General features: G+C 38.6%; 1 protein-coding gene across 1 annotated transcript; it reads right to left on the reverse strand.

Annotated features, from left to right (window-relative positions):
* Positions 1-8,345: 8,345 nt before the first annotated feature.
* mapk12a (mitogen-activated protein kinase 12a) lies at positions 8,346-16,894 on the reverse strand. The gene is made up of 12 exons (XM_084932890.1): positions 16,296-16,894; positions 14,091-14,220; positions 13,927-13,985; positions 13,700-13,811; positions 13,589-13,618; positions 13,405-13,452; positions 13,098-13,212; positions 10,829-10,900; positions 10,630-10,709; positions 10,346-10,424; positions 10,083-10,256; positions 8,346-9,921 (listed from the first exon to the last, which is right to left on the reverse strand). The coding sequence occupies exons 1-12, from the start codon at positions 16,412-16,414 to the stop codon at positions 9,842-9,844; spliced, it is 1,098 nt and encodes a 365-aa protein (XP_084789016.1). The 5' UTR covers positions 16,415-16,894; the 3' UTR covers positions 8,346-9,841.
* Between the last annotated feature and the right edge of the window lie 152 nt (positions 16,895-17,046).

The raw sequence follows: 17,046 nt of genomic DNA on the forward strand, positions 1-17,046 counted from the left end.
GTTGCAAAGATATGACAGTTGCCCGTCCACGACGCAAAGCTCTTGTTCCAGCACATCCCAAAGGTGCTTTATTGGTTTGAGATCTGGTGACTGTGGATGCCATTTCAGCACAGTGACCTCACTGTCATATTCCAGAAACCAGTTTGATCTTATCTTTGTGACGTGGCATGCTATCCTGTTGGAAGAAGCCATCAGAAGATTTGTACACTGTGGTTATAAAGGGATGGGCAGGATCAGCAGCAATGCTCAGGTAGGTTACTAAAGGGCCCAGACTGTGCCAAGAGAATATTACAGCATTACACTATTACACGACCACCAGGCTGAACCGATCTTGTCTACTGATACAAAGTAGAATGGACACCATACCATACCATACCATACCATACCAGCTTTATTTGTAAAGTACATTAAAACAACAATAATGGACCAAAGTGTTGCACAGAAGAATAAATAAAAGACAAAATAAATACGGTGCATATGATGCATAATGAGGCACAGAATAAACATAAAATACAAATGAAATAAATAACAAAACATGAAACAAGAGAAGAACATTAGCCATACAATAAAAAAATACAATAAAGATCTAAATAAATACAATACAATAGTAAACATTGCACAATGGACATGGAGGAAAAATGGGTTTTAGTAAGATTTAGAAAAAGATTGAGAAGGTCCATGATTTCATGTTGTGTACAGCAAATTCTCTTTTGACCAGAAAACATTTCACTTCATTGTTCTTAGCTGACACGGATGGTAAGGTGTGGTCGAATGCTGCTGTAGCCCATCTGCTCCAAGGTTGTGCAATTAGAGATGCTTTCTGCATACCTTTGTTGCGTTACTGTTTCCTTCCTAGCTGGAAGCAGCCTGGCCATTCTCCTTTGACCTCTGACATCAGCAAGGCATTTTAACCCAGATAACTGCAGCTCACTACATATTTTCTCTTTTGGGACGATTCTCTGTAACCCCCAGAGATGGTTATATGGAAAAATCCAAGTAGAACATCATTTTCTGATGTACTCGGATCAGCCTGTCTTGCACCAACAACTATGAACCATCACATCACCTTTCCTCTCCATTCTCATGCTCAGTCTGAACTTCAGCTGATCATGATGTCTAAATGCCAAAATGCATTGATTTGCTGATGGGCTGAGTGGATCAGATGCTCTAAGGTACTACTGATTTTGTACACAAGGCAGGATTTTCTTGCAGGTTTAAATAAGCAAGCTTATACTTTGTATTAAGCTAAGCTGACCAAGATATAGGACTCAAAATTCACAACAATGACATGGTCATTTTCTTCTTTGTTAAAATGGATTGAAATCCAACAAGAAATTACAAATATTGAGACAATACCTCTATATTTAACTGAGCTCCTGAGACCTTTACAAACCAACGTTGGAACATTTGTTTGATACTCAGGAGATAACTTGTTTTTTCAACATCATTACCAGCTTGTAGACACAAAATAGAAAATGTTATCTCATGAATGTTCAGGGACTAGTTATTATTTGGTTAGGCAGATATTTGGCTACATACAACCTGACAGTCAGAGACAGGTCATGTGAAAAAGAAAGTATTAACATGGCATGCAATCTTGTGAACAGCTAAGTTCACTAAGTGATGTAATAGTTTGTAGAACCACCTTTAACAGCAATGACTTGAAGTAATTGTTTTCTGTAAATCTCTATGACCATGTTAGTCTCACAAATCATTGTGGAGGAATTCTGACCCTCTCTTCTTTACGCTGCTGATTCAGTTTGTTGACGTTTGCATTAGCAGTCCATTACATAACAGCACTCTTAGGGTTCAGTCACATCATTTCAGGTGTACTGAGGTCTGGACTTTGACTGTGCCATTGTCACATCTAGATTCTTCTCTTTTTCAGTCATTCTGTTGTAAATTTGATGGCGTGCTTGAGATCACTGTGCAGTTGGATAATTTGGGCCATGCTTTAGCTGTCGGATTGATGGCCTCGTTGTTGACTCACTGACTGCAAGGTGCCCAGGTCCTGTGGTTGTAAAACAAACCCAAATCATCATACATCCACGACTTGATATTTGGTATTAAGTATTTGTGCTGATATGTTATATTTTTTTGCCAAACATGGCGTTGTGCATTATGGCCAACAATCTCCACCTTGGCAGTGTCTGTTCAAAGGACATTCTTCCAGAAGTCTTGTGGTTTTTCAAATGCAGCTTTGCAAACCTAAGCCGTGCTGCTATGTTCTTTGTAGAAAGAAAAGGCTTTGTCTTTTCATTCCAGAACCCATTCTTGTTCAATGTTTTTTAAATTTTGCTGTCATGAACTTTAACATTTAACACGCTAGCTGAGGCCTGTACAGCTCTTGGTTATTTTGACTTTTCTCTGAGCATTGCATGGTCTCTGATCTTTGGACGAATTTGCTCTGACATTCACTCCTCTGAATGCTCCAGACTAGCAAATGGTCAAAACTTTTGCTCTTATTGAGGTGGTCACAGTGCTGATCAGCTTCTCAAGTACACTTGATTAGCTGCATCTGGCTGCTATTTAGCTTCTTTTTATTACTATGGAAACATTAAGGGTGTACTTATTTTTCCACAGTACTGTATAGAGTTGTGTGAAAACTTTGTTTCTCACATGGCTGTATGTTAGCCACATTATCACTGGTCTTCTATGAAGTGACAATGAGGGACTGGGGTCACCCCACATGATTCCTGCTAAACATCCTGTCAATCTATAACGCAGCACATGTGCCACGCACACAACTTCCTCTCTCGTTTGTCTATTGTTGTTATTAATTTTTAAACAGAGGAGATCCACTCCACCTTACTGTAAAACACGGCCACGTCAAGCCAAAAACTGCAGCCCATGTCAGCAGACAGTCTGACCCTGGAGAGGAAAATTTAGACTTTGCCAATATAATGTGAGCAGCTTATTTTGATCAGTTGTGCCTCTTTTTTTAACCACTGCCACTCCCTTGAGGTCATGTCAGTAAAGTTTGGTTACAAAGCAATTACATGATCAGTGTTGTGTCTTGTAATAATATCCTCAATACTTGTTATACAGTAGGAAAACATGTGGGTATTTATAGAGCAACCAGATACTCCGCATTATGTCATAAGAGCAGAGAGCCAAGTCATAAACATGAATGTAGGAACAGAAAGAAACCAAGGGTAACAAAAAGAAAACAAAGGCATACTGTCTTTTTACTAACTTGCGGTGACTAGATTTAAAAACTGTCTGGTGTGGTATCTCCTGCCCACGTGGACAGACATGAGGCAGAGAGACTGGGGCTGTAGCCCAGTCCCTGGGCTCTCACCACAGCACTCGCTGGCATCTCCCAGTAAACAGCCATAAAACAGAAAATATCCTCAACACAGATGCTGACATTCCTCACCACTACCATCAGTCCCCCATTTGGAAAAAAGGAGGGTTGTTTTGTTCTCTGCCATACCACCAGTGCATGTGTTTTGGAGAGAGTTTCCTTTATTCAGCATGGACGGGTTTTAGTAAGGAAAAAATGTGAAGTTTTAGCTCTTCCAGTAAGAACGTACAACTGAAAGCAATCATCAGCTCTAAGCGCATCAAGCTGGGCAGATTGAGAAGATTTTGATGGTTAATATAACAAAGTTTAAGGGATTTGACTTCTGTGGTTACATTTTTATCCACTACTGTCAATAACACCCGTTTATTTTTCAACCTTCACATTCATACGAGAGACAAACAATTTGCCTTGTTTATATCAGAGGAAACACAGTATAGAAGCCATCTGGCATTAAAACAAGTACTTACAATATGCCGTGATACTGGGTTTTATATTATGAAACCCACTTATATAAGCTTAAGAAGTAAGAACTTTAAAGCAGCCAACTCTGACTGTTTTTATTTTCTTCCTCTGGATATTTCACGTTCCATCAAACACTCACCCTGTCACAGAAGCAGCTCCCTTAAAATCACAGGTCATGTGATATACTGTGACCTCTCACATCTGAGCTTTTATCCAAATTGTTGTCTTGACCCCTAAAAAAGTGATTGTTAAGGTCACTTCTGACTCCTCGTGCACACTTGGCCATAAAATCTATCTGGTTTTACTATCCAAAGTTGACTTCTGTTAAACTTACATAGACGTAGCCCTTATTTTGAATCTTGTAGCATCCTCACCTTCAGGACATCATAAGCATATAAATACACACACATACAAACGTGAACAAGGATTCTGGTTTTCCTAAGGATATGATAAACTTTATTGATTCCACAAACTGAGCATATGGATCGACTGAAGAGTGGAACATGTTCTGGGAATTCCTGTGGGCCTTTTGATTCCTTTTTTTTCCCACCGTGAAAACTTGTCACCATAGGAATCCATTTGAACAGAATGACTTCAAGCTGCAGCGAGGAAACTACAAACTTTTAACAACTGCCTTTCAAGCCTGCAGGGGGGATGGCAAGAGTTTGATAGTGAAAAGAACAGTGGATTTTAGAGGCTTGCTTAAACTCAGTCTGTTATTTCTAATAAAAGTGAAACATATCCCACGAAAGTGAATGACAAGCACTAAATGAAACAATGTAGCAGATAAGAACTTCATTTTCACTATATGATTACAACGTAATACTGTCAGCTGTTATGTTGCTGTGATTACTGTAAAGTGTAGCACATGTCCTCAGCTGTACAGCTTTGTCACAATTCCTGTACTCCGTGCACCACACAGGTACAGGAATGCTGTTATTTTTAGAATTTTAATGTTTACCCTAACAAAGACCAGTGGCCAGACATAATGAATGAATATGGAAGAGCAGCAGCTAAGGCTTATACACAAACTGGGAACCACATTACACATCCACAACAATCAAAGTCTAAAGAAGAAATAACCGAATTATGGCACTTCTAAGTGAATAATTTTAGTTTCAACATCGACATTCCCCTTTACAGTCTTTACACTTGCTAAAGTAAATCATTGTACTATCCTTGTACTACTGCTGTGCTACCTCTGTTAATTTGAACACCCGCATTTACATCATTTAACTGTATTCACAAAGAACAGTACATTACAATTTACATTCCATTTCCTGTATTTTTTTTTTACAGCTATTTGTTTCAGTGCCTGACTTTCACCTTTTAGAAACTATCATATTATTTATTGTATATAATTGAGAGAGTTGTTAAAGTGAGGCAGTTTAGTTAAGTGCATAGACAGTGTTCACAAAGAGTTTGTTGATAGAAAATCGAATCCAGGAGACAAGAAAAAGCTTCCTAACAGCACCCACTGCAGAAACACTTGTACCTTTAATTACATAAAATCACAACTCCTGTCAATAAGATAGAGATATATTTACTTGTTACACATATTGCAAGTCTCAAAAGCAAGCTGTGGTCAACACATTGTCCTCTATTTAAAACTACAATGATTCCTCCTACTCAGTGGCTGACTCCCATCAGTCTTAAACGTGACACACCACAGCCCATACGTCAACACATCACATATGGAAACTGAGTTATCCTCGGAGAGAGAATGCAATCTGTTGCAGACGCTCTTAACATTGTGTATATTCCACAGAAGTCTTCAAACAAGCTGTGGATGGCTAATGAATGAGCTAATGTAAACTAAAGTGCCCTTTCCCTCAGGCCCTCTGTATCTCTTGCAGTCTTTTTCTTCATCTCCTCTTCCTTGACTTTCATCCAGAGTGGCCTATCTTTCTTTTCTAATTTCACATCTCTTTACTCTTCCCTTTGTTCCAATCCTTTCCTCTTCCCTATGTCCTTTTTCAACCCACCCACATCCTGGTGGGTTCAGTGAGTTGGAGTATCTCCCCAAAGTATTAACAGTGGTTCCATGTGAGCCTCTGGAATTTCCTTTATACTGTGTGCAGCAGGTCCTGCTCTCCTCCTGAAGGATCCCATGGACTTGTTTGCTTCTGTATACATCTTACAATGATCAGGGCAACATTAATGAAAAGAGAAAGATTGGAGAAGGTCTGAGAGGATGTGGGTGACATAGTTAGACAAAAAACTCTCATGTCGGCCAATTGTGTGGCTCACTATTATCAGGGTTCAGTGAGCTTGACCTCCACTCATACACACTGAGATGTGGACACACACAGAAACACTGGGATATAAACACAAACGAAATAACACTGAAGCTAGAAAGTTCTAAACACGAGTATTAATTTGCTAAAGCAAACAAACAGAAAACATATTAACTTGCAAAGTTTCGGAAATGATTACAGATAATTTCCTCTCCCTTTCAAACTGGGAAAAAATTATTGCATCCACTTCAATATGAGCAAGCTTACTAAAAAATCCACCTGTTTCTTGCCAGTAGTTGCAGGGATATGCGCTAAATATATTCATACTGTCATACAGAATATTTGAATTTTCACATTGTTCTTGATGCGCTCAGCCATTTATAAGAAAATACATGCATAAGAAAACGTTTTATTGCTTCTCTCTTTATGCCAGTGAATAGCCACAGCCACACAGATCCAAAATGACACATGGAACCAAGAAAATAGCTGCATGGTGAACATCATGTACACAAATACCCTGCTATTTAAAAATAAAATTTCAGTGTAAAAGCTCTCAAACACACAATGACAAGGACATTCAGCAAGCTGGCAGACTTTCACTTCAGCTCCTGGTAAAACGCCAATCAATTTATCGCTGCCGAGCCCTTGAATCTGTTTATTTTATCTCCAGCAAGGACATGACAACTCAGATTATCTGGAGAATAAACACTGTCACTGATGGTATTCTGTCACTGTGGTTTATTTCAATAAAACCTGATGAACTTGGATGGCTATAAAGAACTGATTTCATTCTCGTGGTGACAGCACTGGCTCTTATTTATTAAATCTTTAGCTGTCTGAGTTTCTGCTCCGAGACAAATGATGCAAACTGTAGAATTTCTACGCTCAAAGGAAAATTTTTCATGCAGACAAACTAAAATGAACTCTAGGGATGCATGCACTACAAAGCACCCCAGCAAAGACAATGTTAATCCTCTCACCATGCTGAGATTCATGGTGATGTACCTCCCCCAGACGCATGAAGTAAACAGAGTTATAATTTATGACATTCCCCTTCAAGAAAGGAGAGTGACCTGGGTCAGATCAGTGTTTGGGCATTGCTGTCATTCCACACATGCTCCCTCTTGAGTCACTGGCACTCTGATGTGAATAAATGAGTGTGTGAGATGTGCATCCAACTGTGCATGCCAGTTGTATCCATCTGTACTGGTGTACACGTATGAACTCTATACACATGCGTCTTTGGAAATATGGTGCTGGAATCCAGCACGCTGAAAATAAGCTACAGGATTAACAAACAAGAGAGGTAATCTATCCATGTGCTGCTGTGTTGGAGAATACTCTCCCCTCTGCTTTCCTGTCTGCAGCGGGAACAGAACTCTGTGACTTCTCTGTGAACTATTCAGCATCACCCCAACCTCGTGTGTGAGGACACAACATCCAGGGTTTGGTTTGGAGAAGCTCAGGCCCAGGAAGGAAGCTTGTCCTCTGGAGAGTCACCCTTTGGAGTCAAGGATCTGGAGTTCACTAGCCTGTTAAATTCAACACTATCCAGCAGAAGGTTGAGGAATGAGCAGAATCTAAAGGCAAAGATGAAATCTGCAAGAATGTTAAAACATTTGTTTCTTGAGCTCATCAATCATATTCAGTACAAAGTTGTTAGTGTTAACTAAAGTACAATAAATCACTGTAATACTACCATGACAACTTATCTTTGACCGGTTTGATCATTAAAAATAAAATAACAAGTCTGTCCTCCGAGAATAAAAGGCTAAAAACAGTTTGCTCTCATGCTCACTATGACAATGTTAACATGCTGATGTTTGCCAGATGGACTATTTAGTTTATCAGTGTTGAGCATAATAACATTTACTTATTGCCATTAAACATGGTGTATGTAGGCTGATGGAAATGCCAGTTTTCAAGTATTTGTCCAAAAATCAAAGGTTTGACCTGTTGGTAGAGCTAATGGAAAAAAAAGAAAAGAACTTACTCTTTTGTAAAGCTATTTCAGTCAAGACCTAAAAGGTGGGTCAACCCACATCACAGTTTTTAGCACAGCCATGTTGTTGCTTGTTTACATGCTGCCCCCTAGTGTTAAATTGTATGTTTGTTAAGGACATGGATATGTTGCTTTTACAAGTATATACCGAACTCGTAACAACAGAAGTGGGATATCCAGCCTTATATTGATTATTTCTTCCATTTTGTTCATTATAAGTTGTTTTCATTGTTTGGCCTGAAAGTGAAGATACTAAGGTCAAACGTAACTTAAGGTTCTGTATATGATGAACCGTTTAAACAGAACATCTGCTCGGAAAACCACCGCAAAAAAAAGACATTTTCAAAGAGAACCTTTAATATAAAAACTGCACAAGTGTCGCTGGAAACATTTGTTCACATATAACTAGAGAAGGTGTGTTTTGCAACCTTTACAAAGTCTAAACAATCAGAAACCTTTGGTTTTGAAATTAAAATGTGAATGTTTGTGCATACCCTGCTGAGGGATTTCACATGAACCACAGTGCACATACACACATACACACCCACACGCACACACTTCAAGACAAGTTGCAAATAATGAGGAAGTTGCAAAAAAACATATTAACATAAATTACAAGTGTTTGTTAATAATTGTACTTTTAAATACAATACAATTAACTCAACAGCATCCTATTAACAATGGTTTTTTTTCAAAGATTCTTAATGAATTTAAGTATTTCTATTTCTAAAATACTAAACTTCTTCAATAAAGGTGGGAATACTTAAATTGTACCAGGTGATAGATAGTCATGGATTCAGTAGAACTATTAGAAAAAAATATCTGTACCCCTTTGACAGAAATTTAACTGAAACTGAAACTGGAACAGTTCTGTGTTGTTTTTACTGTTTTCCTTCAGGTTCTGTGATTCAAGCACAAATCAAAAATAAATTAACAAATGCAACATTAAAATTCCAAGTATCTGCTTTAAGTCACGATGAGTTTGTGAATAGCTTTGCATCAGTAGTGAACGTGTTTTTTGTGAGATAGAGAGACGTGAATCCTTCCACAGCCAAAGCTCTGGTTGGAGAGACACACAAAATAGATGGACAAGCAAATGGTCACATGTGACCTTTTAGATTAAGGTAAAGTTTTCTGTCAGTACAAGGAATAAAATGATAAAAGAGATACTAAAGGTTGTTGATTTGCCAAAGTCAAAGGTGAACACAGGTGAATAAATCTTTGAGATGACAGGAAACTCATTTGCACTTCAAAGCTCCACTTCATGGCAATACTCTCAAGGAAGCATGTGGACATGTTTCCTTGTCAGTGTTCAAAGTTTTTCTCTAAGCTGTCCTTGATTTGATAATCCAGCTGAGCTCTATTCCTCTTACTGAATATTAGACTAAAGGCAGGAGGACCCATGACAATTAACAGCTTATAGGGCAGGGCTGTAGCCGAGGAGAGCACCACCAGGGATGATACAAGTGTCGACTGATGTTTATAGGTTAATGGCTTCATTAACTTCTCCACAGATGTTTAATATTCATGCATATCTGTCCAAAGAATTCTGAACCTATAAACTTTGGGTAATATGTACTCACACAGTCCTTTAACGTGTTACTATAAAGCCACTTGATTTGCAGCTGAGACTTTGTATTTTAATGAAACATTTATTATTTTAGAACAAATAAAGTGTCTACTTAACTGTCATGAAAAATCCCACAGCAGCTTGCACTTATGAGAACAGGGCCAGTTTACATTCATTAAGTTGAGTTTTCATAGTTGAGATTGTCATTAAAAAAACGTGTTTGTTTGTTCTGGTTCCAGGTTGCAGTGTCAGCTCTGTGCATGTTACAGTGAGGTTTCCTTGGAAGGGTCCTTGGCTTCCAGCACAACAGGCTTGAAAGACAAGATCTCTGTGAAGGTGTGACCTAAAGAAAGCAGCACAGCAGGATATTAAACAATAGCACGTAGCTCACACTTTCCACCTCCTTTTGCCTCTGTCCATCTGAAATTGCAACCTCAATACTTTCTTGGCTATCCATTAGTCCATCAGCCCCCCCAACCACTCCCTACGCCCCTTCATTCTTACGTTTCCACTGGTCCAAAGTCAGCTCTGCATTGTCTAGTGAGTGATCATATGGCTGTGCTTCCGTCTCCTCGTCTGGGTCTCTAAACTCAGTGAAGTAAGGCAGCGTGAGAGCTTCTGCAGCAGTTACCCGTTTTTCTGGATCTAGCAATAACATTCGCTCCAGCACTGACACGGCTGAGTGAGAATGATGACAACAGAAATCCATTTTGAGTTTGTTTACCAAAATGAAAACACATCAAATTAAAGGCCTGAGTATGTAATACCTTGTGGATTACTTGTGGAAAACACCTTCTGAAAGTCTTTCTTTTCCACTTTTCCAAGGCTTTTGAGGTAGGATTTTGCCTAAGAAGAGACAAAGAGGACAACGAATAGGCATAAAATATGATAATTCCATATTAGGTATGTGTTTATTAACTTAATACTGTACCAATAAAGTCCAACAAAGCACTCAAATCTGCCTCCAGTTCCTAAAATGTCATTGTTTCAAGCACAACTAAGCACCACAACAATCTTTAGGACCACAAAGTTACACATTTTTGGAACTCACATCCTCAGAGTCTAGTTTTGATATAAATTCCTGTGATGGTGTTCCTATGAGCTTCATGATCTCAGTCAGCTGATCTAGGTCTGAAGAAGAGGTGTTAAGGCTCAAATAAGAATAAAAAGGTACAATAAAAAAGATATTAGGTTAGACAAAAGCAACATCTTTGTTTTATAACTTGTGGGTCAACAAAGTGAAAGGATACGGTCACTGCCTTTAAAAAGAGGTTTTCCTTGCAGCATCTCTGCCATGATGCAGCCCACTGACCAAATGTCCACTGAGAAAGAAGAAATAAAAAGCAGAGTTGATAAAACACCACACATTTACTAATCCATTCTAAAACAAAGTGTTACAACAGCCCCACCTAGTGGATAATAACTAAGACAACACCGGGCTTAACAGTAAAACTCACAAGATAATTTTCATTTTAAAAAGATATTCTTAGTAGTTTTGGCCACTTTCTTATCTCACCTTACTGACATCTTCTTTTTGTATAATAACTTTAGCATATTTTAATTCATTCTTCTCAATTTAATTTAATTTAATTTATTGTGTGAATTCACAACAACAGTCACCTCAAGACACTTTAAATTTTAAGATAAAGATGCTACAACATTAGAGGGAAAACCACCACAATCAGACGATCCCCTGAGAGATAGCACTTAGCAACAGTGGGACAGACATCTGCTGTGAGGGGAAAATCGTCCAAGTTACAGACCCTTCAAAGACATAGATTAATATCAGGGACTGTTTAAGTGCCTTATTTTCCAGCATTTTTATTCCCTAATAACTTTAGTAGTAAATAAAAATAAATTCTTCAGGACTGGACACATTTAAACTCTGTGACAAAACAGCAAAAACATTCCAAACTAAAAAAAAACTACAAATTAAAGCCAAAATCTTTCTTTTGTTCACTAAGATTTATTCTATAACCAGCTGAGAATCAATTATCACAGGATATATCACATTTTTGCAAATTGTAATGTGTAGATGTTAACTTGGATGTTTAGTCTATTTTCTGATAATTAACCACAGAAAACTTAAATAGGTCTACTTTCTGTAAACATTCATGGCTTATGTCGTAATATGAAAGTACTTGTACTCTTTTTGGATCCTTCTGTGTTTGTTTGAGAACCCCAACATCTATTTCTCAAATATATCACTATATCCACCTGCTGTCATAGACAGCAGTCACAAAGGGACCAGTGTTAACTGCTAATACTGCTCATGTTGTCGCAGTTATATTGCCATTCTTGACGACTGTCACGACAACTTGAACATTTTCAGCTGGGGCTCATGAACTGGAGAATAGCTCTCATTTCTGCAGGACTGTCTTACTGGATCCTAAAACTTGCCCTTTTCTTTTTTGCTATAAACGTCATTGGGTCAAACACTGAAAGCGTTGCCGTAGGGTCAGGATGTGATTGCTGTTGTAAACGTTAGTTATAAACCGGGTCTGGCTGCAAGTTTTTAATCATTGCTCCAAGTCTGTCACATAAACATTTTTGACAGTAGGTCATCTTGTGACACGTGTCATTTGTGAAAGTAACAGATCACAAAGCTTGCTGAGATGTTGACTCTTTATATTATATTCCCATCTGGACTAAGCTTTACACTCTCATGATGATCAGACAGAAAAATCCTTTTTTCACAAGATTTTGATGTATGGAGACTGGGCATGTTGCTTATGACCAATCGCAGATAGTTGCACAGTTGCAAAACACACATTTTAGAATATTGCATACATGAATAGTGCTTGTTTGGTCAGTTTAATTTCCCTAAAAAGTATATAAAATAAAAAATTGGTAAGTATGAAAAAACATTAAAAAAATATTTTGAGACAGAAGATGAGCCTGGCATCAGAATAGAGGCATAAAGGAGACCTTAACTTGATTTGACCACCCTCCTATCCCATTTGGTCCCTGAAAATTACCCAAAATTGGCTTTGTGAAGTTTCATCTAACGAATTAGCAGAAAACAGATCAAACATTTAGGGTACAAAGACTCGGTGTTCTCTATGTCCTGCCAATTGAATTGTTGCACTTTTTCCTTTGAACATTTAATGGGACTATCTTCTGTCAGGGAGTTAAAAGAGCTCAAAAAAATACTGGAAAAATAAGAGAACATAAAAAGCCCCACATTTCAACACACCCCACGTACTCTGAAAAGAGGGGATTCATTGATTTTTAATGGAATAACCCAGCAGCAAAAATCCCACACTTTAGGGTTAATTTAAAATTAAAGCTAGACAAACTCTTTGCCTTGTTTTCCCTACAGCTAATATTCTCCACCTACAAGCATCGGGCACTGTTCAAAGGAACATCTAGGAAATGGAGTTAAGCACACAGTGAGTAGAACAACCACTTTGTGCTGTTAGTGATTTGGTGCTAATGGGGAGCGCTGAACTTGACACACAGATAGAAAGATCACAGTAAGAGTGCTTTTTTTTCGCCCCTGAATGAGCTCTACATTACCCGTCTGAGTGTAGTGCATCCAGTTCAGGATCACCTCTGGGGCTCTGTACCAGCGAGTTACTACGTACCCCGTCATCTCACTGTCTGCCTGCCTGGCTAAGCCAAAGTCCAAGATCTGCAACAAACATTAAAGTAAAATTAACATTAAAGTCTTAGTAGGGACTTAATATAAAAATATACAAACGTCAATGAAATTCTGTCTCGTGCAGTTATCAGTGTTATTACAGAACTCAGTTTTGACAGTGCACGCAAATAAAACAAAAACTGAGACATGATTGTTTTTTTATCAGAGTGTGTTCGTGTGTACCTTGAGCTCGCAGTCTTGGTTGATAGCGAGATTTCCTGGTTTGAGGTCCTGCAAATGTTGACATGAAAAGACAAGCAACGCCGCACCATAGTAGGAAGAGAAACACCAACAACCATTTATCTTAATACTTTTCACATATTTCACATATATGTATGGTGAAAAATACATATTAAAGAGAGCTTACCCTGTGAATGATACCAGCAGAATGGATATACTGTAATAAAGGAATGCAACGAGCTGAATATTTTAACATAGTAATAATGGATTGGCAGCTGATCAAAGCAGAGCTCCTTACCTTGAGCCCTTTAAGCATCTGGTAAACCAAATATTGAATTTTTTCTTCTGAGAGCTTCTGCATCTTCATCAGCTTCCCCAGATCTGTCCCCATGAAGGGCATCACCAGATAACTTGGAAAATAACAAAAAATCATATTTAAAACTTTACAAATGCCCTTGAGGATTTGCAGAGAACACAGTTTTAATATCTCCATGCTTCTGTCAGAGTGGCAGAACAAGTACTTACAAATCATGAAATCTGTCCAGAGAGAGGTCAGCTGTAAACACATCTAACAGGCCAATCACCTGCATCAGGAGGAAATGACATCAAATCAACGTTTCATATGAGGCATGTGTCTATAAAGAAATTAGTTTGCTCATTTTAACAAGTTTGGACTTTTTTATGCTCACATTTTCATGTTTCATGTGTTTGAGAAGCCTCAGCTCCCTGTAGGCCCGTTTTGCAAAGATGTCAGACTGGAACGGTCTGTAGAGCTTCTTGATTGCCACCTTTGCTCCTGTTCTTGAGTCTACTGCAGAGCTGAAGGAGATATGAACACAATATTGTGCAAACGTTTCGAGACAACTCGCATTTTTTAAATATTTTGCTAGGAAAATTAGAAGCAGATGATTTATTGAAATGTACAAACATAAATGAAAATATGTGAATTTGTGAAATTCTAACAAACATAAAAGTCAATATTTTGTATGACAGCTTTTATTCTTCAACACAGCCTAAAGTTTCTTAGGCAAGCTTTCTTTTCATTTCTTTAAGCTTCAGGAATAGTTCTGCTTCTTCAAAACTCTTCTTTGTTGGCTCTTTGTCAAGATGATCCCTCACGGCTTCAATAATGTTAAGGATCAGACCCTGCAGAGGACAATCCATGACTGATAGTTTTCCATTGTCTGTTGGGTGTTTTTCTATCCAGGTATACTTTTACTACATTAGCAGTGTTTTTGGAATCACTGACATGCTGAAAAATGAAGCCACTGGCAATCCGATGCTTTCCAGGCGCTTTTCCATGGTGGATCAAAATCATTTTTGCATTCATAATTCCATCAGTTTTGACATGAATAGAACCTCAAACCATGACCTAGTATCCACTGTGTTTTACAGTTGGCTGTAGACACTCACTGTTGTATTTGTCTTTCAACCTCCTTCTTATATATCGAAGATTTAAACCAAAACTTTAAACATTCTTATTCATCGCTCCGTAGGACCTGTTACCACTGATTTTCAGTGTAGTTTGACATACCTTGGCCTTTCTCCCTGTTTTCATTCCTTATGACTTCCTGACAGCCATCCTTTCACTGAGACCATTTCTGATGAGGCTTCAGCAAGTAGTAAATGGATTAACTGAAGTGCCAGATGCATCTCTCGAGTCTTGTGTCAGGGGTTTGCTGGATTTTTTCGAGTTTCTTAAGGACATGACTTTCAGATACTGCTCATGTGTTATAGACAGTTTTTTAAGCTGGCCACTTATTCTTTTCCAGTTTGTTTATTTTTTAAAGCAAACACTGTTCACCAAACCAACATGGGCCACGTTTCTACCTAAAAATATTATTTCATTCTTGTTATATTTGGGATTTTACTTAGATTCAGCTAAATAGAAACAGAAATAGAAACAAATTATTTGTTTTTGTGATGGGCCACTAGTATCAAAGCACCTAAAGATAGTGTCTAAAACCAGTTCTTTGTTAAGTTGTTTGTTACACAACAGTGGTTAATCACTCAACATCGGTGCCTCCTTTTATGCTTGAATGATTCATAGATCAACATTCCTCTGAAAATGGTCAGATTCAAGGAATAGACTTACAATTAGTGAAAAAGAAGCCAATGTCTAATTAATTTTGAAAGACTTTCGGAAAGCCTGGATAACTGATGCCAGAGAGCATTTAAAAATATTAAAGAAAGTCTGGTTTCTTGGAAGCAAAGATATCAAGATATCTGCACAGCACTATACATGTGCGATGGCGTGAGACAAATTTTAAAAATATCCCATTATTATTTCCTGTATGAGGAAATCTAGACAAGGAACATTCCTGGTTAGGCTGTGTAACTGAAAAGTTGTTTCCTTACTTCGGTTGAGGAATTGTGTTTTTTAGTCCAAATCTGTGTTTACAGGCAAACACCTACTTGCTCTGACGTGGCTCGGCAGTGATCTCTGGCTGGAACGGAGTTGTTCATGTGTTATTAAGTTGTATTCAGTCGGTCAGTGTCCGCCCAAGACGTTAATCATTGATAACAAAGGGTCCGCATGCTGCGAGACGCACAAAGGTGCCTGAAATGCCGCTTTTTACTATCGTGCTTTTATTAAACTTGGCTCAGCTTTGCCATTTCACACGCAAATGTGCTGCTCATAATTAAGCTCTGTTGCTGTCAGGGTGATTATGTAGAACGCAAGTAGTGTTGCTGCAAGTGTCTCCATCATATCAGGAAGTGAAGCAGCATGTGTTCAGCGGACCGTAGATACTTTTTCTTTTGTTTGACTGTGGCACAGTGCAGCCGTCTGTATGGCACCATCTGTTCCGTCGCTCTCTTTGTTTCCCCGCTCCACATTAACCAGCAGTGGTGTCGGCTAATAGTTTCTTCCAATTTCTTAAGGTTTCACTTACCATACCGTCCCGTACGCTCCGGTCCCCACCTGCTTCAGATCCCGGTACCGCTCCGGTACTTCCCATGATGTTTTGTTAATTTCCAGGCGGTGATAGCCCGGTCTGATTCGCGTATTCATCTTATCTATTATAAACTCGATAGGCAGTACAGCACAAGCCCCTTTTTAAACTTGTTTAGGCTCTTCCGGCGTTACGATCTCATTGTCCCAGATCCCACCTATGCGCTCACCCGCGATCATTGCGCAGCTGTACTCAGGGCGCACCCTGAGGTCGCTAAAAGCCACTCCCGAGTCCTGCTGTAGTAGGCCTACAATTAAAGGTGAAGAAGAGAAGGCAACGTGAGAAAAACGAGGACATACCGAAGAAAGAAGCGCTTTAAGTGCGTAAAACCTGTTTAGCAACCTAAGGATATGATTTCATTTTATAAATACACAAACGAGTGACAAATTAAAGAAGAAACTACAACCTTGACTGAAAACTAAATAAAAAATGTTCAGAGTAAACATCTTCATGATGAGGTATTTCTGTTCAAATAGGGGTAGACAATGCTTTAACTGATAGGACAGATGGAGTCACTCGTTGGTTTAACGAATAAGAAATTGGCGTGAAAAGTGCCTTGGCTTTCGCAATCCGGTTGTCTTTGTAACTTGCGTGTTTGCGACACCGTAGTCTACATTCAATTGTGCTATTTAGGAGGAGCCTACAAAGAGCAAATGTTTCAGGCGTGTTGGAACAGGAAGGTTACTCAAGC

This window comes from Perissodus microlepis, chromosome 7 (assembly GCF_051167445.1).
Source record: "Perissodus microlepis isolate ML-2025 ecotype Zambia chromosome 7, ASM5116744v1, whole genome shotgun sequence".
Taxonomy (NCBI): Eukaryota; Metazoa; Chordata; class Actinopteri; order Cichliformes; family Cichlidae; genus Perissodus; species Perissodus microlepis.

What these genes read in the sequence shown, in the direction of transcription:
- mapk12a (XM_084932890.1), bottom strand. Translation starts at nt 16,414, where the DNA reads ATGAATACGCGAATCAGACCGGGCTATCACCGCCTGGAAATTAACAAA. An exon ending in AACACATGAAACATGAAAAT is followed by an intron (nt 13,986 to 14,090) that starts GTGAGCATAAAA and finishes CTCCTGATGCAG; the next exon opens with GTGATTGGCCTGTTAGATGT. An exon ending in CAAAACTAGACTCTGAGGAT is followed by an intron (nt 10,425 to 10,629) that starts GTGAGTTCCAAA and finishes GTCTCTTCTTAG; the next exon opens with GCAAAATCCTACCTCAAAAG.